The sequence below is a fragment of the Convolutriloba macropyga genome, chromosome 13, assembly GCF_964194025.1.
Source record: "Convolutriloba macropyga chromosome 13, txConMacr16.3, whole genome shotgun sequence".
Lineage (NCBI taxonomy): Eukaryota > Metazoa > Xenacoelomorpha > Acoela > Convolutidae > Convolutriloba > Convolutriloba macropyga.
The window spans coordinates 11,190,904-11,215,129 of NC_134480.1; the positions used below are offsets into that span (position 1 = coordinate 11,190,904).

The following is a 24,226-nucleotide window of genomic DNA, read 5'->3' on the forward strand; positions in this document are numbered from 1 at the left end:
AATTTCAAAAAGTTACGGAAAAAGTTTGAAAAGGTTGATACTTCAAAAAAAATTTTATTATACAGAGACTCAAATAATGCGTTCGAGACTCAAGGCAAACATTAAACTTTCTTAAGTATTTAAAAGGACAATGAATAAAAGATAATGCTCTGCCAGCTCTGTCATCGTGCGTTACTGGTTCTGAGCCGTCCTCGCATCTCGCGATTGTGAGAAATTCAACAAATACTTCAGCTCGATTGGTGAGTGTTTGGTGAAAGTATATAGAGTTTCGATTGGTGAGAAACTGTATACTTCAGATATGCAAGATTATACAATACACCTCTGTCAGCAGATATACTACCAGAAAATGTCGAAAGCTTGTCTGCCAGCCAACTCAGCGCTTTTGTTTATCGTTTTCGGGATAGTTTTTTAATTGGAAATAATAGCCTGATCAACTATGTTCGAAAGGGATGCTCCTTTTTACCATCGATAAATGTGTGTTGTGAGAAGAGACCCCTTGTTTTTATGCTACAGGATTTTTAAAATAGGATTGATTTTCATGTGTAAAAACTTGACCCTCCAGAACTTTCTAGTTTTCGAGATATGGCCTTTTTGTGGTTTTTTTATTTGCTTTTTCCATTGAAAAGAAACTTAGAAAAATTTCATTTTTGAAAATTGTTTATAGATCCCTTGCTTGCATGCTTCAGGATGTTCAAAATAGGATTGCCTTTATTGTGTAAAATTTTGAACCTCCAGAACCTTTTAGATCCTAGTTTTCGAGATATGGCTATTTGTGATCTTTTTGCGTTTTCCATTTAAATTTTTTTAATTCTTTTTCTCTTTTGTGACATCGAAAACTCACGGCAGGTGAGAATGCTGCAGTTAAAACCGCAGGAGTTACTTGGAAAAATTCCAAAGAAAACCTTTTGTTTTTTGTTTCCTCCCGTTTGGCGCATTTTTCTCAGGGTTGGCGTTTGGTAGGCCTCAGAGCCTCATTGCCTGTCCTCTCTAGGTTAGTAGTTGCCAGCAGTATTCCTTACTGGGTTATTTAATCTGACTTAAGTTTTTTGTTGCTTTGTAATTATCTTTCCTGGAGGAATATATTCATTCTTTAATTCTCACACATCCTTGGGCATCTGAGCTATTTAGATACTGAATTAAGTTACAATTATGTGTCCATGCATGTCAAAGCACGCTTCTTTGTTCGCCTTAGCTTAGAATGCACTAAAACCCTCACAATCAACTCGTTGCACTAGTTAGGATCTATTCTGTCTAGGTCCCCCGTATCCTTTGCAAACCTCAGTTGTATATGATCTATCAATTTAGCATATGATTATGTAAACGTTGTATGGATATATTAATTACTTTATAAATAATACGCGGCCATCAAATTTGCATTTGCAGCAGACGTACCTTCAAATTAATGCAATTATGTATGTGTTCGTTATTTATAATTTCTTGGGAGCCTTTGGAACAAAAAGGATCTTGAGTCTGAGGACCGACGGGGATTGAACCCGGGACCTCTCGCACCCTAAGCGAGAAGCATACCACTAGACCACTGTCCCTGAGCAGTACATCTGTAACGGAAGTTCATGTTCTGAACTGGGATGAATTTATTTTTTTTTGCGTGGGCACGTCTAATTCAAAGCTTGTAGCATATATGACAATAAAGCGTAAATAATTCTGTTTTCTGTTGACGTCTTCGACGTTGACGACTTTGTCTCATTTTCATTCATCTTTGATATTTGACGTAGTTTTTAATTGCTCTCAAACAAACTTTGTAGCAATTATATTAGTCTTGCTGGTCTTTGTGATTTTTTACTACCGGCTTTTTGTCTGGAAATTTTTTCGTCTGATCATTTGACGTTTCGATTACAGAGTTATTTCCATTAGAGTTGCGATCACGTTTGCTCGTAGTATTACAATTCTCATATCTTGCTATAGGCATCACATCGGATAGCATTTGTCTCACTACCTTCAACTTCGACAAAAGTACACTAATTGATTCCTACACTGTTAAGCCAACTATTATTGCAGCGCTAATTCTCAGTCAACTATTTTTGCAGCTCTAATTTTTTTGCAATCCAAAGAATCTGTATGGTTTTTAACCCTCTGTCTTTTTAATTGCACGCGAATGACGTTTGAATTAATTACTGTAAACGTGTCTTTTTATGGAACTATTTTGCTTGAGCACTTGCTTCGAGACCATTTTTTCAATTTCTCTTCTTGAGTGAGTGACTTTGAATTTTTGAGTGATTTGAACAGCGCGTCTGTTGCTTAAAAAATCAACTGTGATCGATGAGTGTACATGACCATTGTAGCGTAGAGGTTTATGTCTCCGACTATCGTTCGAGAAGTCGCGGCATTAAACCTATCCTGTCAGTTGTTGTTTGCCTCGCCAGCCGATGGAGACAAGTTCGTCGACGTTAATCGGCTTGTTTAATTACCGCCGTCAGCCTATCAAATGCAACTTTTAGGCGCTCACCTTTTTGTACACTTTAAAGATTTTTATTTGTATTTTTAATAGCCGCCGTCAGCCTCTCAAACGGCTATTATTTAGGCGCTCTACTTTTTTTACAATTCAAAGATTTTGAATTGTATTGGGGTGCTGTCTTTTTGTTTTAGGATCTGTTCACACATTTTCATGATTTTTGAAGTCAAATTGGAGTAGTGATTTTGGTCACTCCGAAACAGGAAGAGGAGCGAAAAAGCGAGTGGTTTTGCAGCGTGAAGTTTTTCGCTCTTATTTTAAAGTAGAGTGAGAAAAACGGTGTTTGAACAAAAAATCGCTTTCGAGCTAGTGGTCCGCATGTGGCAATTTCACTGATTTTTACTGTTCTTTATTTTTGTATCTATTTTTTAGAAATGGTTTTCCCAAATCAGTTATAGTCCGTTCTAGGCCTAGTTTCGTTTAGTTAACGAAAAGTTTTTGAATTAAACGTCAGGACTTGTCTTGTTACGTTTTTTTAGTTCGCTTTACCTTTTGATCACGTTTTTCGTTTTACATAGGTCATGATTTTCACGTTAGACTTCTGAATTACCTGACTCACTGTTTCAACTGAATGGATTCTAAATTTTTTGGATTACGCATTGAATTACGCAATGTAGTGAATGCGATCATTTTCAAAAGATCAAAATCAAAGGAATTAGGATAAGCCGATAAAGTCCGGTCATTTATTCGTAGTGCATTAGGTTATCAAAGTTCATTAGAGTGATTGCAAACTGATATTAGTATTAAGCTTAATACCCTTCAGTTTAGAAGCTGAAGTAAGTTTGAAACTTATTACTATCTTTTTCTGTTTCAATGCCGATGTGCGTCTAGAGCGTCAACGGCGGCTATTTTCCTGGCAGTCTGCCGGCTGATTTTAAGTTTTTTCTATAACCAATCAGATTTCTCCTAACCTGCAAGTTAGTTGATCTGTAGATTTTGGGACACAAATGGTCTTTGAGGACACAATGAAGAAATTGGACAATTTGACATTTTAAAAAATTTTCTGCAAATATTTATTTTTCAACTTGGTATTTTTTTTAACTTGGTATTCAACATGCTGATCGCAAAAATACCTCCGTTTTTGATTGTTTTTTTCCTCTAAATTTCTTGAACTGTTTTTTGTTGACTTGGCTACTGTATATTTAGTCTGCTTGTCAGGTCAATCAGTGTTAAGTTTTTTCAATTATTTGTTGTTTTTCAGGACTTGTCCTGCAGATTTTTTACTGCTTCAATCAAAATATTGTTTCGCTTTACCTGAGTCCACAGCTTGTTCAACATATCGCGTGAAATCGTTTTCATATTTCTAGGCTAGTTTTTCTTTGGGTTTTCGTATTCTGCTCAAAAAGCTTTTAAGCATGAGTTATTCAACAAAGCAGTCTAAAACAAGGAGTTTTTTCAATGTGCGCTGTTAAGCCTTAGCTACGAGGTATAATTAATGCTCCATGGTATTGATACAAATCCCTGTATCCTCCTTTGAAAAATTGGAATGTCAAACTCAAAATCTGTTCAAAATAGCTCGCACTTATAAAATAACTTACTAAAAAAAACTTATAAAACTTTTCTTTCAAAAAAAATCGGAGTTATTGCACTCATTGGAGGTTTTTTCTGACAGCCGAGTTGGTTTGTTTTAATATTGTTGGTAATCTTTAGTTGATTTTCTGGAACAAATAAAAAAAACCGTCAGAATCCAGACTTCATACCAAAAATGGAAAAAAGTACTACTGAAAGGAAATTTTGTTTTAATTGTAATTTGGTTGTAATTAATAGCCGTTGTCAGCCTCTCAAAAGGCTATTTTTTAGGTGCTCTCCTTTTTGACATTTCAAAGATTTTGAGCGGTATTGGCGCGCTGTCTTTTAAGATCTCTTCACAATTTCTCATGATTTGCGAAGTCAAATTGGAGTAAGGATTTTGGTCACGCCGCAACAGGAAGCGGAGCAAAAAAGCGAGTAGTTTTGCAGCGTGAAATTTATTTCTCTAATTTTAAAGTAGAGTGAGAAAGTGGTGTTTGAACAAAAATTCGTTTTCTCGTTAGGTGTTTTTGTGCACATGCGGCAATTTCACATTGATTTTTAGTAATTTTTCACTTTTTTGGATCGTTTTTTTAAATGGTTTTTGTTTGAACTAAATTTCTCTTTCTCACTACTGGTTTTCTGTTAATATGTGGCTTTTTACCTTGATTTTCAGTTTTTTTTTATTTTTGGTCTGATTTTTTTGGAAATGGTTTTCTCAATTCACTCATAGTCCGTTCTAGGTTTAGTTTTTGTTTACTCAATGCAAATTTTTTGAATTGTAGGTCAGGACTTGTCCTGCTATGTTTCTTTAATTCGTTTTACGTTTTGATCACGATTTTCGTTTTACATAAGTCACGGTTTTCACGCTGCATATCGACTTACTTAACTCGCTGTTCCAAGTGAATCGATTTTAAATTCTTTTGCACATTGAATTACACAATTTAGTGAATGCAGTTGAAATCAAAAGAGCAAAATCAAAAGAAACGGGATAAACATTTAAAGCCCGGTCATTAAGTCATAGAGCATTAAGTTATCAAAGTTCATTAGAGTGACTGCTAAATGACATTAGTATTAAGCTTAATATAAACAGCTTTCTGTTCTGAAGCTAAATTAAGTATAGTTTTAGAATCTAACTGAAACTGAAAGCCAAATTAGAACACTTTTTGGCACTGAAAAATAAAACAAAATTCGGTCAACTTTTATCTCTTCTTTTTTTCCTTTTGTGTTTTAACACCGATGTGCATCAAGCGCCTCAACCGCGGCTGTTTTCCGGTAATTTGCCGGTTTTGTTTGAAGTTGTGAGTTTTCCTTGCTTGTAAGTCCCAATGGTCGGGCAGGTCCCAAAATTAAATACAGTTCTTATTGGTCGTCTAGTGCTGTATTAATTAAATCATTTAGAGGTTTGATTTTGTGACAACTTTACTCATACATCAACTGTTTTCAAATTATGTGAATTTTTGAATTTTTACTATCTCATCCTCATTTAGCTGACAACTACGTCTGCAATTTTGTAGGTGGTCTCCTTTTGTAATTCGCTATACTTTTTGATCACGTTTTCCGTTTTACATAAGTCCCGATTTCACGCTTGACTTCTGACTCACCTCACTCACTGTTTCAATTGAATGGATTTTAAATTCTCTCAAGCATTAAATTACGTAATTTAGTGAATGCGGTCAATGTCAAAAGAGCAAAATGAAAGGAAACGGGATAAACCGATAAAGCCAGGTCATTGATAACCTAATTAAAAAGACTTAAAAGTTCATTAGAGCGATTGCTAGCTGATATTAGTATTAAGCTGAATACCCTTCAGTTTAGAGCTGAAGTAAGTAAAGGTTTAGAATCTAACTGAAACTGCACACTGCTTTAGATCAATTTTTGAAATTTAGGAAAAATTTTTGTCAATTTCTATCTCCTTTTTTCTTTTTCTATTTCAATCCTTGTGCGTCTAGCGCGTTAACGGCGGCTTTTTTTCGGAAATCTGCCGGCTATGCTTTTAATTTGGTTACTTTACGCTTTATGATTTGATGTTAAATTATTCGGCCCTTCTTTATTGACTGTGTGCAAGTTCTATAAGCTTTCATGCTGTAGATCATATCTAAAAGTGGGTCTTTCCCATGATAGCCCCCGCCCTCCGTTAGTGGTAATATAACGTGCAAACCCTTCCCCAATCATTGCAATTATACCATAACGGGGCTATAATTTCGTGGGGACTCCTGTAATTGATACTTAAAGATTGGGCACATTAATCTGTTTAATCAAAAGCGCGATTAATATTTCAAAATGTCCGCCTGACCCCAGAGCAATTCCTTCAACCTCTGTCGGTTTCTGTTTTGTATTATTGTAATGTAATGGGCTCAACGGTATTGTAGCGCTCAACAATGTTTTCATTCATGGAAAACATACTTGTTTTGTAAGTCATGTTTTCCTGTTTGCATTGTTATGCATTTTTATGAAGCCAGACTTCATGTAATTGATGTGCTGTTTATTCCCTCTGCTGGCTTTTCCCAATGGAATTTATCTTCTTCTGATTGAGTTTTCATTATTTCAAATCTGCTTGTTTTGGTAATGCTACGCTTTTCTGAGTTCTTATTTTGGTATTATTGCATTCGATAACTTTCTCTTTGGAACGGTAGACAACAAATATAATAATGTTCAGAAAAAGTTTTCGAGAAGAAATAAGCGCAGGCGGTTCACAATATGCATAGCAGGTTGTGCAACGCTGTACGAAAAGAAAGATAATTGGGCAAACATTGACAATCAAGGAAAACAATAACAATAAACACCTCTTGATTCTTAGAAAAATATGCCGGAGTTGTTTTTTGTTGCTAGTGTTTTTCTCTGTTCCACAAGTTTTACCCTTTATCTTTGTACTGTAAAGTTTCGGTATGCCATTTTATACGTATTGGTAACCTCTCTGCTTATTTTTTCTCGAAAACTTTCCTATTGTTTTTGTTCTTAGTTTTATTACGCCATAAAATTTTTGCAAAACTTTCAATCGTACAGAATATTTTATTCCAATGTTTAATTAAAACATTTTAATGTAAATTATGCACGAATTGTATGGAGCAGCGACACGGTTAAATAGTGCAATCCGAGTGACTTCTTTTTGAACTTGTACGTGTCTGGTTACCTGAACATCGGCAGTAACTGAACCCAAACCTCAAAACAACGCACTCTTGAAAATATTGTGTTGTCTAGTTGCAATTTTAAAGGGAAGGAGTTTTGCATTTTTTTCTGTTTAACTTTTTTGTTGAAAATTAAGATTTCAGGGGCAGTTTGCATGGTGAAGTTTTTGCTGCCAGTAGAACGAAAGTAAGACAAAAATATTCTCTGAAAATGATTAGCAGTTGGCGAACAGAAGATTTTTTTCAATCATTGACTTGAATTTCATTTATCATAACCATGGATCAAATGGGTCAATTAAATGCTCTCTAGCGAAGTTGATAGTAATTTATTAGTCCTGTGGTCTTTTCTGCGAATTTCGATTGGCCGATTTTTGTCTGACGCTTAACTTTTCTTGACTAACGGCGACGAATAAAACGATTGTCGAGAGTGTGATTTTGGTAGTTGATAGCTTAAGCTAAGGGAGCATATCTTCTCTGAGATCTTCTCTGAGTAAGAATGGACAAGAAACATCGTTTTTTTAGGACTCGAAGAGGAGTATTGGTTTTATAGAGGTTTTTTTTTACCGGAAGAAATAATTATTCAAACGGAGTTTTGACCTAACGGTAAAAGTGCTATGTGAACTAATTTTTTTCTGAGCGAACGAAACATTTTAATCTTTTGCTACGTTCTGTGAATGACTTTTGAACTGTGAAAAGTTTCTGAGAGAGTGGCGCGTAAATATAACCGTTTTTAGCCAATATTTTGTCATTTCGGCTTATTATTGTTTGGTTTCTGTCAGTGTTTTTTGATTGTAGGGCTATTTTTGTTAACTTCTGGAATTGATTTTACTGTATTCTTGCGCACCTGAATGCTTTCCAAGTGCAAAAACGACTAATATTTCTCTATTCTTAGTTATTTTTTGACTTTTCTTTCATTTTTTTAATCTCTTTGTGGATTTTGTTTGTGATTACTATAATTGGCGAAGTCCATTTGATATTTCATGACGTGAGTTCCTCTGTTTTTATAAAAAAACTGCTTAAACTCTAGTCGAATTATGGCGTTGCGTTTTTTCCAATTTTTGTAAGTTTTATTTATTGTCTTCGAAATTTGAGCGATTATTGGTGTCTGTTTTATGCAAAATCTTTGCTTGCAGATTTTGAGCTTTTGTTCTGAATATTCTTTGACTTCTTCAGTGACTTTCACGCTGTACTTCATTTTTAGTGATCTCAATTGCTCACTCCGAAATTTTGGTTGTTCTCAAAGACGTTTTAGCTAAGTGGTTAAGATATCTGACTGCTAATCTGAAACTCCCGGGTTCGAACAACTATGAGGGCCGAGTTTTTGTACCCTTAAAAATTTCAAGCCACACCCCTAGATTCAAGTGCCACTCGCCTGTTGTTTGAGCGCAATTCACCTGGCATTAGTCGATTAATGTTTGTTTTTCTGTTTGGACTTTTAGAATAACGTTTTGTGTGAAACTGCTGTGATTTTAATTTGTGGTTTTTAAATAATTTAGTTTTTCTTTTTGAGAAATGAAAATTCTACAAAAATTTACTTCGTAATTAAAATTTTAGCAAAAAAATCTTTCACAAAAAAGTTTTACTGTTTCTAATATGTGAAATCTGTTTGTGGCCTTTCTTCTTGACAGGACAGGATGATAATTACGCAAATTTTCTGAACATCGTTATTTTTTTGTTTTTACTTGATTTTTTTTTTTGAAATTGAGTTTCACCTTCAAAATTATGAAATGCGTTTTTGTTGCTATTTTTTACGATGTGTCCACAATCTCCACATTCTGTCTTTGATAAATTCTTTGTGGCTCATATTATTGCTTCCATAACCTAAATGTTAAAGATTTTAATTTCCCTTAGATATATTTTTTGCAAGTTTCGTGTAGCCTAGTCCAGTTCTGAGATTTTGTTCTGGAATTACTAATACAATGTTTTTGCTTGATAAGTTGTACTGAAGGACTGATACTAATTTTGATAATTCCTTGGGGCCAGGTTTTAGTAATTAACGATTTTCTGCCATTTTAATGTGTTTTCGATGTCGTTTTCCGGATAAAATTTGCAGTAGATCAAATTCACTTTAACGAAGATAATTCCAACAATAGAGAAAAAGTTGTGATGTTTTTGGAAATGCTTTTGCACCAAAAGGCCTCAGGCTATCAAGGCTGCGGCATGGTTTCGAACTCTTCCTTGAGCGTTATTTTTTTGCACCCTCAAAAAATTATCTAGGCCACACCCCCCTCTGAAATAATTTGCCCAAGCCTGTCTTGCGAGACGTAGCATATAATTTCCTTTTCCAGCGAACTGGTACATGATCTGATCTTTCTAGGGTTTCATATATTTGCGTCACCATTTTTGTCGATATTTCTAAGCCTACATTTATAATTCATTAATAGGCGTTGTGTTTGAATCACGCGTATGAAAAAATTAAACGGATTTCAATATAAAGGAACGCGCTAGATTTATTGCATCTGAGTTGACCTCTTAGGCACAGTAGCGGCTATTCTTTGTTTTTATTGCTTTCTATCGCCGTTTTGAGCGTATCTTTGATGTTTACTCCAATTTTTCAATGTAATCTCAATTGCACTAGACTTTATATTCGCTTCAAAGACCGAAACACGTGAAGAATTAGGACAGTATAAATTATGTTACGTGAATCGAGTATGAGTAGTTCAAGTGAAACGTATCATTATTGTTTTTGTTTTTGTTCTCGAGCTGTTTAAAGTAAATTAGTTTAATTGTATATTGCAGTTTATTGGTTTATCCGATATTGTTTTCCGTCATTGTGTTGGGATAATTTTTTCTTGTTAATTCAAGCATGGAGAAATTATTTTTTCTTTTTGTATCTAAAGCTGTCCTTGATGTCCTAATGCTTTCAAAGTGGCGCTTTTAATGGGCAATGGTTTTAAAACTCGTGACATAATTTTATGTAAATATAATTATATAGTTTTATACTAACTTCACAATAGGATACAAACGCAGAAGCTAATAATTCAGGTTTGAATTGTTTTTTTTCCCATTAAATGTATTTTGTTGCTTTCCGGCGCAAAAACACGAAATTAAGACTCAGTACTAAAAAAGTTGTTTTTATATTTTTTTTATAAGTGGGGCTAACCTATGTTTTAATTCGTAGTCGTACGTATCTTATTTGTTTTCTTATTGTCCTGACCCAAATTTGTATTTGTTCATTTGTACGTTTTTTATCTTGCCTAAAATGGGATTTACAATTTACGCTTTGGGTGTACAAAAATGTCCATTTTTGGCCACTTTTGATGTAGATTTGTATCTTTTTAGTACAGTTTAACACTGTTTGTTCTAGTTTACCACCTTGTTTATATCTACTATTATAGACGTATTGTCTGAATATACCAAGTGTGATATTGTGTAATAATAAGTTGTGTTTTATTACCATCACCTCGTTAAATTTTGTCACCGCTGTTTCCAAATTGATCACACGGAGATAGTTAGTTAGGTAAGCTTATTTTTATCATCTATGTTGTTTAGTTTTAATATCTTTTGTCAGATAAGAACGGTTGTTGTTGTCTGCACCTCTTAAAATGTAATTAAAATTGATGTGTTGTAATTTGAATGTGAAAAAGGCACAAAATTTAGAATTGAGAATTTGGCATGTAAAATTTCTTACTTTAGTAATTGTTTCATGCATTGCATTTTTAACTGTATGGTGATAAAAATCAATTAATTATCAGTTAATAATCTTTCATTTTTGAGGTTAGATTAATAATTAAAAGAACGGTATGCCGCGTTAATTATCCTTATGGATATTCAAGTATCGTTTTTCTTCAGTCATTACACAATATTATCATTTTGATGCTTTTTATTGCGGCAATTGAGCTACTTGACAAACATCAAAAGCTTTTAATGTGAGTAAATGGATCCCCATAATCAAAAATAAAATTCAATTTCAGTATTTTTTCAACGTTCCGATAGTCCATTTTTAACAGTTGCTAGAGCAGCATGTTAGAGCAGTATCAATGCTAAGCTACGTTAACTGTAGCCTCTCCAGCTGTTCCAAGTTTTGGAAGTAATGCTCTTGGGCATATTTATTTTGAAATTTTTTCTTAAATATGAATAATGCAGGGATAACACAAGCCGACGAGAGTTGCTTGATCGGTTGGAGGAACCCATTTTCTCCAACTTTCTCTAACACTTGAGATAACTTTGATGCAACCTTGCTAGTATAATTTCATTTAGATGTAAATTTTGGGAAATTGTGACCCCCTGACTTCTGTTGACACCACCTATAATCCCTAAGCTTCAGCAAATCTGGAAACCCGGTCATTTACTATACATAAATTAGCTAACTGCACGCGGTGAGAGTGTCTCACCTTGGCTTGTAGAATGCGTGCAGTTGTATAGCTCTATTTGAAGCATCAGTCAGTAATTCATCTTTCCCTTTTCTGATCTCCAGGCGAACTTTTTGTTGAAACAATCCCTTCAAGCAGTTTTGAATAACAGGATTATCTCTCATTTCCTCAGTCATCAAGGTATAATTTCCATGCGAGACGTTCCGGGTCTGCAAGGAACTCAGTAATTCTCACGAACTCGAATTGAATTCGTTTCCAAAGTGCTCCTTTGGAAAAAATTGGAGGTTTCAAACACTTTTCTCCCCAGAATTCCCAAGGATTTTGTGTAATAATTTTTTTATCAGCGTCCGACGAATGACCATTTTCTATCGCACCATCTGCAAAATTGAGGGGTGTCTTCTATCAGGGTATAGTGTGCTCTCATCGATATCCCTTTGAAATCAGCATTAGTACGTGGTACCAGTCAGTTCCGTAAGCTACCGAGCAATTCAATTTGAGTCAAACATGCCGAAATGTCATCCGTACCTTTGACGAGATCTGGTAAACTGTGAGAGCGGTTTCCGTCCAGGTAGCCTTTTTTGATTGAGACATTCGGTTAAACACTTGGTTCCAACCCAAATATCAAATACACTGTCCTTATTTTTGTTATTAGTTCCGCCTAGTGTTGTTTAGTTTTCACACGTTCTGTTTTCTTGAGCTTCTGCCTCAAGATTTATGTAACGGATTCTTTTTAAATGTCTGCCCTGAATATGAATAGGCTTTATACTGTTAAGAACGACCAGCTAAATGTCAGCTACCAAGCAGTGAATTATAGAAAGTAAGCGAGTTAAATGAAAATGACGAGAATGTTACACTCTGCTTTCATTTTTCAACCCCTCGCTAGTCGGTTGTGAGTTTTTAAGCCGATGTTAGTCGGATTTATTAACGTATGAGCATGGTTTTTGCTATCTACTTCTCTCTTATTCACAGTACTGAGAATAATTGCTCGCAGTAATCAGTGATAGCTTAGTGGCAGTTCCGCTTGGCGTCATATGACAGTTAACGTTGAAAAATAGCAACTTTTATGGCTGAACCACTTGAGCGTCATATTTCACCGTTTTGGTCATTATATATTTTGTCTAAAAATAGTCATGTTTAGTTCTTGTGCCTGCAACTTAGTATCTTGCCTTTTTCGCTCGAATAGTTGTGTTCGAGAGTTTTCTAACAGATCTGAAGTTATGGTTTTGATTTGGCATCGGGCAATCGGTTTGTGTTGTGTGCGTGTGCGCGCGCGTGTGTGTGTGTTTGTGTGTGTGTGTGTGTGTGTGTGTGTGTGTGCGTGCGCGCGCGTGTGTGTGCGTGTGTGTGTGCGTGTGCGTGTGTGTGTGTGTGTGTGTGTGTGTGTGTGTGTGTGTGTGTGTGTGTGTGTGTGTGTGTGTGTGTGTGTGTGTGGGTGGGTGGGTGGGTGGGTGGGTGCGTGCGTGCGTGCGTGTGGTGGGTAGGTGTGTGTGGGTGGGTGGGTGCGTGCGTGTGTGGTGGGTAGGTGTGTGTGGGTGTGGGTGTTTGTGTGTGTGTGTGTTTGTGTTTGTGTGAGGGTGTGGGTGTATGTGTTTGTTTGTTTGTGTTTCACTTCTGAGAAGCTTAAAAGGAATTTCACTCGAAGTTTTTGTTTCCAGTGAGTTTTAAGCAGGTTCCTGGATACACATGATCTTTGATTGAAGACCAAATTTTGCCCAAAATGACACCGAGTGGGTCTGGAATTTTCTGACACTGTATTTAAGCTGATATCATTTCTTGGCAGTTCTGGTTTTTGGTTAGAATTTGTTTGTTTTTTATCGAACGGATTCTTCTGTATAGCCATCTCGTTCAGAGGCATTACCGAAATGAGTATTGCTGTAATATTAATTTCTGGGGCATCATTAAAGGTTTTGTGTTTGTTTGTTTCTTCTGAATTTTTACTATTCAAAGTTTAGATTTTTTTAAAGTTGAAATTTTAGTTGTCCAGGAAATGAAAATTGAAACCTAGCATGCTAATCTTAATTTTCGTGAAAAAAAAGTGAATCTTGGCTAGATTCTGCAAATTAGCAAGATCAGCAAATTATTCATTATCAATATTATACTTATTTATAATCGGTTTCTTATCTATAAAGTAACTGACGTTTTCTTAGCAAACTAGCTTGATTTTCTCAGGAGACATCTCAGGAGGTTCATGTTGACTGGTTTGTTCTTAATTTGTGATTCAATTATTAAGCTCAATCAATTTTTTTCAGATGTACCTTTTTCCGTTGTGATTTAGATTCATTTTGACAGAATTGCCTGTATGTGTATTGGTACCACTGAGTTTAGTATTGAGAGGTTTTTGTTGCGCTTGAGTTAAAATTTTGGACAGTTTTGTTCACCTTACTGCTATATATACTCTACTGAGATTCTTCGTCTTCTGGGAAAGCAGTATGCATTATATAAGAGTCTATTTGAAAACGGAACCAGAAATTTCGATCTGGCATCGCCGAATATTGTCTACATTTGCGATTAACAAGTTTGTCATGGCAATACTTATAATGATCCTTTATAATGAGCGCTATTAAGTTTTCATTTTAGTCAAAGACCAAAAAAATTATGTTTACTGTTCTTTATAAAGAATGGTCGTGACAATCGTGCACAAACGTATCCGAAATTCGGCGATGCTTGAACAAGTTTAAGATATTAAACTTAAGTTCAGTTTTTAAAGTGACGCTATTTGCCGAGTTATAATTTAAGCTATATATTTTCTTTTAAAAAACCTCGATTTTTTATTGAAAAATGCTACTCCTGTAGTTATAAAATCATGCTGAGAAAGAAGTTCGGCCATATAGATTGTATAGTTTGTTGTTAATTTTTTTTATGTCAGTGATTTGGAAATTGTTGTTGTTTTAGACGAAGAGAGATTAATGCCTACTTCAACGGGTGCTGTGACTGGTAGTGGGGGAGGTGTCGGCGATGATCGGAGGAGTGACAAACGGGTGTCTGCAACATCGGCAGATCTCCTCACAGACGATGACTCTCTCATCCTTGCCATTGAGAGGCAAACTGCTATGGTAATGTTTTTTTTATTAAATATTAAATTTCTGTACATTTTAACATGATTTTTGACAACTGAATTTAATTTTTTTCGCAGATATAACAACAATAGGATTTTCAGTTCATACCAATTTAATTAAGTTCATGAGTAATCAGAGAGGACAGATCAGTTCGTATTATATTGTATATTAAGTTCAAATCAGATCTGCCGATCTACACCAAAGGAAATTTCATCAGAATTCAAGTTGCATCCACTGACAGAAAATTGAAGCAAAAATATTGTGGGAATGATTTTATAGACAGATGGATTTAAAGAATGCTACATTCTTTAGACCTTAAAAATGTCACCTTAGTTGCCTGAATTATAAGGAGCCATTTATTTTAATTTCCTGAAAAAAAACTGGTCAAATTTTGGGTGGTATTGCTGTGGTTCGCTGAAATGCGCAGTCAACGATTTCATCCGCTGTTACGTTTTTTTGAAAGCAAATGTTAAATTCTAATTATGTTCTAGGCTTGTCGAGAATTGGCGAAACTTGAATTCTCAAATTTATCCAGACCTCCACAAAGCAATCTCAACTCAGCCAGCCGAACGCACTCTAAACAGAATCTGACCTCAAATTCAATCACAAATAGTGCAACTGGTGCGTGGGAGGAAAAACTGCGACTCAAAAACGACATGATAACCAACTTAGACTGCCAGCTGAACAAATTTAGGAAAGAAAACGATGATTTGAAGAAATTTGTCAACATTTTGGGAGTTGAGAAGCAGGAAATGTTAAAAAGAATTGAAGAGATGAAGAAAGAATTGCTAAGTGTTGGTGGGAAGCGAAATGAAGAAACAGAAACGAGTTTTAATAGCTCGACAATGCCAAATAAACTTCAATTGAGCAAAGTAAGATTTTTTTGCTTTCTGGGAATGTAAGACAAATTTTGAACTCATAATCGTGCGCATAAGGTTTGTTTTGATGGATTTATTGACAAATTAAGTTTCTTGTTCTTGGTGGTGAAATTATTTAACCGATCTTTACAATTATTGCTTGAATCCTAAGGTAAGTAACACCACAAACGCATCGAAATTTGGACGCAATTAAAGCTGAGGGTACGAATTCGAGTTAATCGATAACGCAAGTTCGGAAAGAAATGTATTCCATTAAAATGTTATGTTGCTTCCTATATTACAGTGGTTTCTGCGTGTACCTGGCAAGATTGAACAAAAGGAATGATCTCGAATGTTTTGAGAAAGAACGCAATAAAATAGTTAAGGAAGAATAAGGTAAAACAAGGAAGATCGATAATGTGCTCTTGCACAATGTTCCGACCCCGCTCATCCACATTGTTAGCAAATGAAGAGACTAGAGATATACATAAAGAGATGTTTGTGTAAAAAAAATTGTTAAACCCAAACTGGTAAATGAATTATATAATGCCAAGATGCAATAGCTTAGATAAGCTTTTAACAATAAGTTCTAGATAGATGTTCTTATAAGTCCTCAAGGGATGTCCTTGGTGAGACTAAGGCTAAGTCACAAGACAGGACTAAAATGAATACATACCAAAAAAATGCAGAAAAAATTGCAAACAGTTTACGGAAACACAAAGTATTGAAGCCATTAATGTCGTCAGCTGATATCTGGAAATTGATATTATTAAGAATGTTTTTAATAGCCTCCGTCAGCCTCTCAATGGTTATTATTTAGGAGCTCTCCTTTTTAAAATTCGCTGTACCTTTTGATCACGTTTTTCGTTTTACATATGTCACGATTTACAGGTTTGATTTCTGACTTACTTCACTCTCTGTTTCAACTGAATGGATTTTAAATTCTCACGCATTCATTTACGCGATGTAGTGAATACTGTCACTGTCAAGAGATCAAAATCAAAAGATAAGGGATAGAATGATTAAGCCCGGTCATTAAGTCACTCATTGAGAATTAGGTTATCAAGTTTTATTGGAGTGTTTGCTATCTGACATTGGTATTAAGCTTAATAGCTGAAGCTTTTTAGCTTGTTAATAGCCGCCCTCATCTTTTCAGCCGGCTATTATTGCGATCGTATTTTTTTTTACTTCGTCAAACTTTTTTTCGCTTTACCATTTTGCCGCTTTTTCGACATTTTGCGTGAAATCTTTTTGACTTCTCTAGGCTAGTTTCTCTCTTCTCTCATTCTGCTAAAAGTGAATTCGAACATCAGTTGCTAAGCAAAGCAATTCAAAATGAACAGAGTCGGTATAAAAAATTGAAGTCAGAAATAGAAACGGGATAAACCCATAAAGCCCAATTTTAGATGCCCGCTATTTGAACGTCGTTCCTATAAGTCTTAGTTACCACCTCTAATGCTTATTGGTGTTGATAGTAGCCCCTGTAGCCTCTCTCTAAGAAACAGAAGTATGTTCAACTACGAAATGCCATCAAAATAAATCGGACTTAAAAAATATTTTTGTACAAAAATCTTTTTTTTTCAATATATTCTATTCGTTCAATCCCAATCATGATTATTGGAATCAACGGCGGCTATTTTCCGGCAATCTGCCGGGTATGTTTTAGAATTTGAATTAAGTATTTTAGAATTCAACAAACTGCAAACCAAATTAAAACAGTTGTTGACACTGAAAAAAAACGAAAATCGCGGTCATTTTTTTCTGGTTCAATCCGGATGTGCAACCAAGCGTGTCAACGGCGGCTATTTTCCGACAATCTGCCGGCTATGTTTAGTTCAATTTTTATCTTTTTTCCGATTGTTAGATAAAGGTAAAACTTTATATGTTCACTTAGGTCTCATTTGAACATCAAGGGGTCTTATTATTAACGCAAATATTTTATATTTTTATTAACGCAAATATATGAGCTCAACATAAAGAAGCACCAATCAGAATTTACCGATCAGAAAACTTTTTGTCGAACGAATAATGTCCAAGATATAAACATCGGGTATAACTTAAAACCAATAAAGAGGTTGGAGCCTAAATCTCCAGAAAGTGATGCGACCTCCCAGTGATGAGACTAATTATCAAATTCACAAAATATAAAGCAACAAAAAGTTCCAAAAAATCAAACTTTGGAAGCTAATAATATCAAAAATCATCAAGACCCTTAGATTTCAAATGACCATAATCTTAAATCTTCATGAACGGAAGCTATTGAGACCCGTCATTTATCAGAAAAACCTTATTACTACTAAAAGAAAACGAGAGAAAGGTATCGAAGTCATTAAAAATAACGTATTTAGAAAAAATGTTGTACATTTTGAATTAATTTTCTTTTTAGCAGCAATAGTTTTCTCTCAGTATTCTGATAAGGTGACCTCAAAAGATCAAATTTGAACTGATATACAAAAAAGACTTAATTTTAAAGACAACTCGTAGTATCAGAGATCTTAAAACCAATAGTTTTCAACAGAAAATATTAAGCACGTTATGTTGCACCTGGATGCTAATGAATGGAAGCCAATTTTATCATTCGATAATCAGAATAAAACTTATAACTACAAAAGGACAAAAAATACCGACAGAAACCCAAAAATTTTGTAGAAAAGTATCAGAAGAAAATGTGGAAGCCATTAAAACAATAAGCTATTCTCTGATTACTTTTTTAAATATTCAACTTAGTCTTTTCAGCGACAGTGCAATTTTCATTATTGTTATAAGGTGGCAAGACATCAAAAACAAACAAGTTATTAGCAAATATCCAAAAATCACAAACTTTCATCAAGACTCAAGCATCAAAGTCATTAAACCAATAGTTAGCTAAACGCTAACCAGTTTAATTTTGGATTCCACTTTAAGCATAATGGACTTGCCATTAGTGGAAGAGACTATAAGTTTATAGCTTAAAAATGGTTATCGTTCAAAAAACCATCTCCATCTTAGGTATGCATTCAAAGCATTAGGTAGGTTCACTTTTTCCTATTTGGGGAATGCAAAAATTCTATGCAAAACAGTTAATAAAAAGTTACGAAAACAGTGTCGAAGCCATATAAACCATGAGCGATGATTCCCTGAAAATAGAATAAATGTTTATCGGGCTTCATATCGGGCAATGTTTATGGGGCTTCATCGGCCATAAACGGCGCCTGTTTTCAGTAGAACCTTGATATGAAAATGTACTTGTCTCTTGTGATGGTTTCAATGAAACATCAAGAAACTTAGAAGTTTTATTAAAGTTTCAAAGAACGAAAGAAGAACTTACCTGACGAACTTTATTGCTGTGTCGATAAGTAATGGCTACAAAACTAAACTCAATTCTAATTTTGTTTTGGCGCTATCATTATCTTATTGACCTATCAATCATATGTCAGAAGTAAATTCTCCCACCAACAGAAACCTGATTCTAACATCCACCGACCTCCAACTATTGAACTCGATTGTACCCAAGCCATATATGATTCTCATGAAATGTTGATGAAAATAGAAAGTCACCTCCGGTATTCGGAGTTAAGATCTATTGACATGCCAATCATGTAAAATATTTTTAGCTAATCAAAATTTTCTCTGTATATTTTCGCATAGATAACCACTATAAATACAAGCTAATTTTTGTATATTTTCAGTTCAAAATTTAATTTAAAATTCAACTTATTGAATTCTTTGACCCGTGTTATCGACCACGACAATGGTGTCCAGACCAGCTACAGACAGACAAATTTTGGATCTACAGAATGCAGAATCAGCTACTGCGTGGATTATGTCTTTTGTGGCGAAATGTCGCGCAGAGAAGAAAGAGGACAAGGTCAACACCGATGGTACTGTACAGGACCTACAGGTAACCAATCTCTTTCTTAGTATGTGCGGGCAAGATGCAATTATTAAACTTAGGAGCTTAATGAGTCCTAGGAATTTGATAGACACACCGTATAAAGACATCAGATTGGCGATTCAAAATTATATTTCTCCTAAAGAGAGAGTAGTAACGGCAGAAAGGGCTAAATTTCTGTCCGTAATTCAAGGTGTAGGGGAGTCAGACGACGACTTCCTAGCACGTCTTAGAGAGGAAGCACGCTATCGTGACTTCGAAAAATTGAAAACAGCGGCCAACCCCGAAGAGGAGTTGGTAAAAATAAAGTTTCTCAGGTTTGAGGGACCCTGAAGCAAAACTTGACTACTAGACGGTATTAAAGCAAATCAGCAATGTCGGTTACTGAAATGACCGAGAGCTTAGAGTTCAGAAGTCAAGCAATGGCTTTTGCAAGTTCTTCATCAGGTAATAAGCCCTTTACGGTGAAAGAAGAAGTTGGGTTCAACTTCAAAAAGCCTTTTCGAAAACCAAATGAAAAAATTACGACTAATAAAAGCAACAACATGTGCACTAGGTGTGGAGGTAAGCCACACTCTAGTAGACCTTGTCCAGCGCTAAGTAAGAAATGCAACACCTGTGAAAAGTTGGGACACTTCTCAAAAATGTGTAGAAGCAAACCCCAACCAGATTCAGGTAAGTACAATAAACAGAATAACTTTTGCGAAGAAGAAAATGTTTCTTCAGAGCAATTATCTCCAGCATCGGAGATGGGAATGTTTTATACTAAAGAACAAATCTTTAGCATGTCTGTGACATGGGAATATATCTCAATAAATAACTGCAAAGTAAAAATGCAGGTAGACACAGGTGCAGATAGCACAGTGATATCATCAAAAATATGGACTGAGCTTGGTAAACCTCAGTTGGATGGTAAGATAAGACGTCTCGAAGCTTATGATGGTCATCAATTAACGCTTCTGGGATCACTTACTTGTGACGTTGAGTGGAACGGAAGCAGGCTCACTCAAAAACAACTTGCAGTTGTGCAGTCTGATAAAGAATTTGGACTACTTGGTAGAGACCTTCTACCCAAGCACGGCGTGAACAACATCACAGCCGAGCACCTACCTGCTGTGAAGGGTTACAAAGCTCATGTGAAGTTGATACCAGAAACACCAGCCAATGTTCTGCAAAGCCAGAAAAATACCTCTACCTCTTCAAGACAAGGTCACAGAGAAGCTGGAACAAACGGTCAGACAAGGCATCCTTGAACCGGTACAATCAGGAGGAGTCACTAATGCATCTCCAGTGGTGTGGCAGAGAAAGAAGAGTGGAGAACTGAGACTTTGCGTGGACTTGAAAGTGCACATCAATGGCAAGGTCATGGATGAGGACTACCCAATACCAGACATGGAGACGATCTTCCATAACCTACATGGCGCCTCATACTTTGGCAAAATTGACCTCTCAGATGCCTACTATCAAATTGAACTTGACGAAGAAGCAAAAGATATATGCACAATCAACACATCTCAGGGACTGTTCAAGATGTGCCGACTACCTCAGGGATTGAAAAACTCTTCTTCAATCTTCCAGAATTGTATAGAATCAACACTCAAAGGAATCAAAGGTGTTGTGATCTTTCAAGACGATGTATTGGCGTATGGAACTACCAAGGAGCAGTTCGACAAGAGAATGCTTGCAGTCAAGAGTCGACTACGTGAGAAAAACTTTACTATTAATGAGAAAAAATCTAACTCAAAACCAGTCGATAGCGTTAGCTTTTTGGGATACTCCATTTCAAAGGAGGGAATAGCACCAGATCCCAAACATGTTGAAAAAGTAAAAAATGCAAAAGCACCAACTAACAATAAACAACTCGAATCGTTTGTTGGGCTAGCTAATTTTTACGGAAGAATGATTCCTGATTTTGCAACAAAAATGCTACCCTTAAATAACATGAGAAATAGCGATTTCTCATGGGGCAAAATGCAACAAAAAGCCTTTGAAGACATAAAAAATAAATTATGTGCTAACCCACTAGTACAGCCATATAGTCTACAAAAAGAAGCAACTGTTACTACTGACGCCTCTGAAAAAGCCATTGGCGGGGTTCTTTCGCAAGAAGGACATCCAGTCATATATGTATCGAGAAAATTGACTCCAGCGGAGCAAAACTACTCGAACATAGAGCGGGAAGCACTGGCAATTGTCTTTGTGGTCACAAGATTGAAGCAATTCCTTCTTGGAAGACGATTTACCCTACAGACTGACCACAAACCACTCAAATATCTCTTTGCACCAGAGGAGGAGATCCCGAAGACAGCATCAGCGAGAATCACAAGATGGGCAATAGCTCTAATGGGCTTCGACTATGAGTTGAAGTACACACCAGGGGAGCAGATACCCCATGCAGATGCTTTGAGCAGAATGGATTTTGACGAAGACGAATCCGACAACGATCGAGTGTGCTTCGCAATCAATAACATCTACTTCGCTCAGAGTGATTTGGTGACCCAAGCAGAAATCAAAACTGAACTTGGAACAAACAGACTCTTCCAGGACATAATGAAACGAATCAAAAGCGGCAATTGGAAACAATGTTCAGAAGCGAAAAAAGGATTCGAACAACAGAAAGATGCACTTACTTTACATAATGGAATCATCTTCAGAGGTGTTGTTCCTTTCATTCCACCCAAACTACGACACTTGGTTTTGGCAAAAGCGAGACACATCCCGAAAAGAATGCAACTGAGGCATCGGTCAGAATGATAGCTTGGTGGCCTGGCATTACCCAAGACGTTCAACACTTTGTTAGTAAATGTAAGAATTGTCAATTGAACAGGCCTAGCCTGGGAAAAACAGTCTCTACGTGGCCAGAAGCCGACGTTTGGGAACGGCTCCACATGGACTGGGGTTATGTTAAGGACCAAGGCAATATATTAGTAATTGTTGACGCGGGTTCTGGTTGGATAGAAGCCTTCCCCGCGGGAAATAGAACATCAGAAACAGTTAAAATATATCTTTTGCAAGATTCGGAATACCAAAAACTTCAGTTTCTGATAATGGTCCTGAATTTGTAAGTGATGACCTTAAACAGTGGTGTGAATCACTGGGAATTAAGAAAATAGAATCACCCGTCTATCATCCAAGAGCTAATGGACTAGCTGAAAGAGCAGTTCAGACAGTGAAGCGGGCACTTCAAGCGTGGAGTCCCAAACTTAATGTGTCATTTGGAGCATTCCTGCAAAGGGCACTGATGACACATCGCAACACTTCAAAGACGAGGAGCAAAACTCCAGTTGAACTCCTGTTGGGAAGCAGAGTGAGACTACCAGCAATAGCAGATTTCGACTTGTGCGAACCCATTCTATTCAAGGCCAACGAAAAGACAAATACAGTTCCTGCTACCTTCATCATCAGGAAGGGCCTAAACACATCTTTCATACAGCCTGAAAACTCAGCACGGACTATTCTAGTGAGCGACAACCAAATTGCGAGACTAGACGAGGACAATGTGAAAACTGAACCAGCAGTGGAGGAGACCATATCTCAATCAGAACTACAACCTCAGAACACAGATGTGGGACCTTCACATCAAGATGAAGCTTCTGCAGCCACATCATCTGCAGAGCACCAGCAACCCGAAACCTCAGAGCCTTCACGAACATCAACCAGGAACAGAAAACAACCTGACAGATTTGGAGAACCTATACCCACAAACTTGCTTAAAAAAGGAGGTAGGATGTGATGGTTTCAATGAAACATCAAGAAACTTAGAAGTTTTATTAAAATTTCAAAGAACGAAAGAAGAACTTACCTGACGAACTTTATTGCTGTGTCGATAAGTAATGGCTACAAAACTAAACTCAATTCTAATTTCGTTTTGGCGCTATCATTATCTTATTGACCTATCAATCATATGTCAGAAGTAAATTCTCCCACCAACAGAAACCTGATTCTAACATCCACCGACCTCCAACTAATGAACTCGATTGTACCCAAGCCATATATGATTCTCATGAAATGTTGATGAAAATAGAAAGTCACCTCCGGTATTCGGAGTTAAGATCTATTGACATGCCAATCATGTAAAATATTTTTAGCTAATCAAAATTTTCTCTGTATATTTTCGCATAGATAACCACTATAAATACAAGCTAATTTTTGTATATTTTCAGTTCAAAATTTAATTTAAAATTCAACTTATTGAATTCTTTGACCCGTGTTATCGACCACGACATCTCTAAATGATACAAGAGAAACCGAAAGAATGTACAAAGAAATTTATTATGTGCTCTCCAATAGATATCGAACCTTTTTGATTGTAACCTGAGACTGTAAACCGATGAGACCAAAACTAGCCTTTTAGCGCTGCTCCTCTTTGAAAAACAAAATTTTTCTTTATTTGTTAAAAAGCCATTTCAAAATAAGATTTTGATACAAAGAAATCTGAAATTTAGCATAATTGTCACCAAAAGTGAACACAATTACACCCAAATATTAAATGTTCACGTTTTTTTTTTCAACTCTTGAACTCCTCGAAAGGAAATTCAAAGAATCTTATTTTCAAATTCTACGCTTGAAGAGTTTTCTAATGATACGACTGACTATTCTCGACTATGATTGTTTGAGTATATACTCCCCCCCCCCCCTAATTGGGGTTGGAACACTAATATAAATTTAAAATGAAGTAATTCTAATTGGTTGACTGTTTAATAGCCGCCCTCATCTATTCAGCCGGCTATTATAGCGCTCCTATTTTTTTTTTTACTTCGTCGAATAAAAAAATGTTTCGCTTTACCTCATTTTGCCGCCTTTTCAACATTTTGCGTGAAATCTTTTTGACTTCTCTAGGCTAGTTTCTCTCTTCTCTCATTCTGCTAAAAGTGATTTTGAACATCAGTTGCGCAGCATAGCAATTCAAAATGAACAGAGTCGGTATAAAAAATTGAAGTCAGAAGTAGAAACGGGATAAACCCATAAAACCCAATTTTAGATGCCCGCTATTTGAACGTCGTTCCTATAAGTCTTATTTAC

The 24,226-nt window shown here is 36.0% G+C and overlaps 1 protein-coding gene across 4 annotated transcripts in view; it reads left to right on the forward strand.

Moving 5' to 3' along the window:
• LOC142352026 (uncharacterized) overlaps nt 1–24,226 on the forward strand; it is a 110,446-nt gene that overhangs the window by 54,211 nt on the left and 32,009 nt on the right. For all 4 annotated transcript variants that reach the window (XM_075404361.1, XM_075404362.1, XM_075404360.1 and 1 more), the window contains 2 exons: nt 14,313–14,473; nt 14,968–15,348. In XM_075404361.1, coding sequence (XP_075260476.1) covers nt 14,313–14,473; nt 14,968–15,348 — 542 coding nt within the window. The remainder of the gene's footprint in view (nt 1–14,312; nt 14,474–14,967; nt 15,349–24,226) is intronic.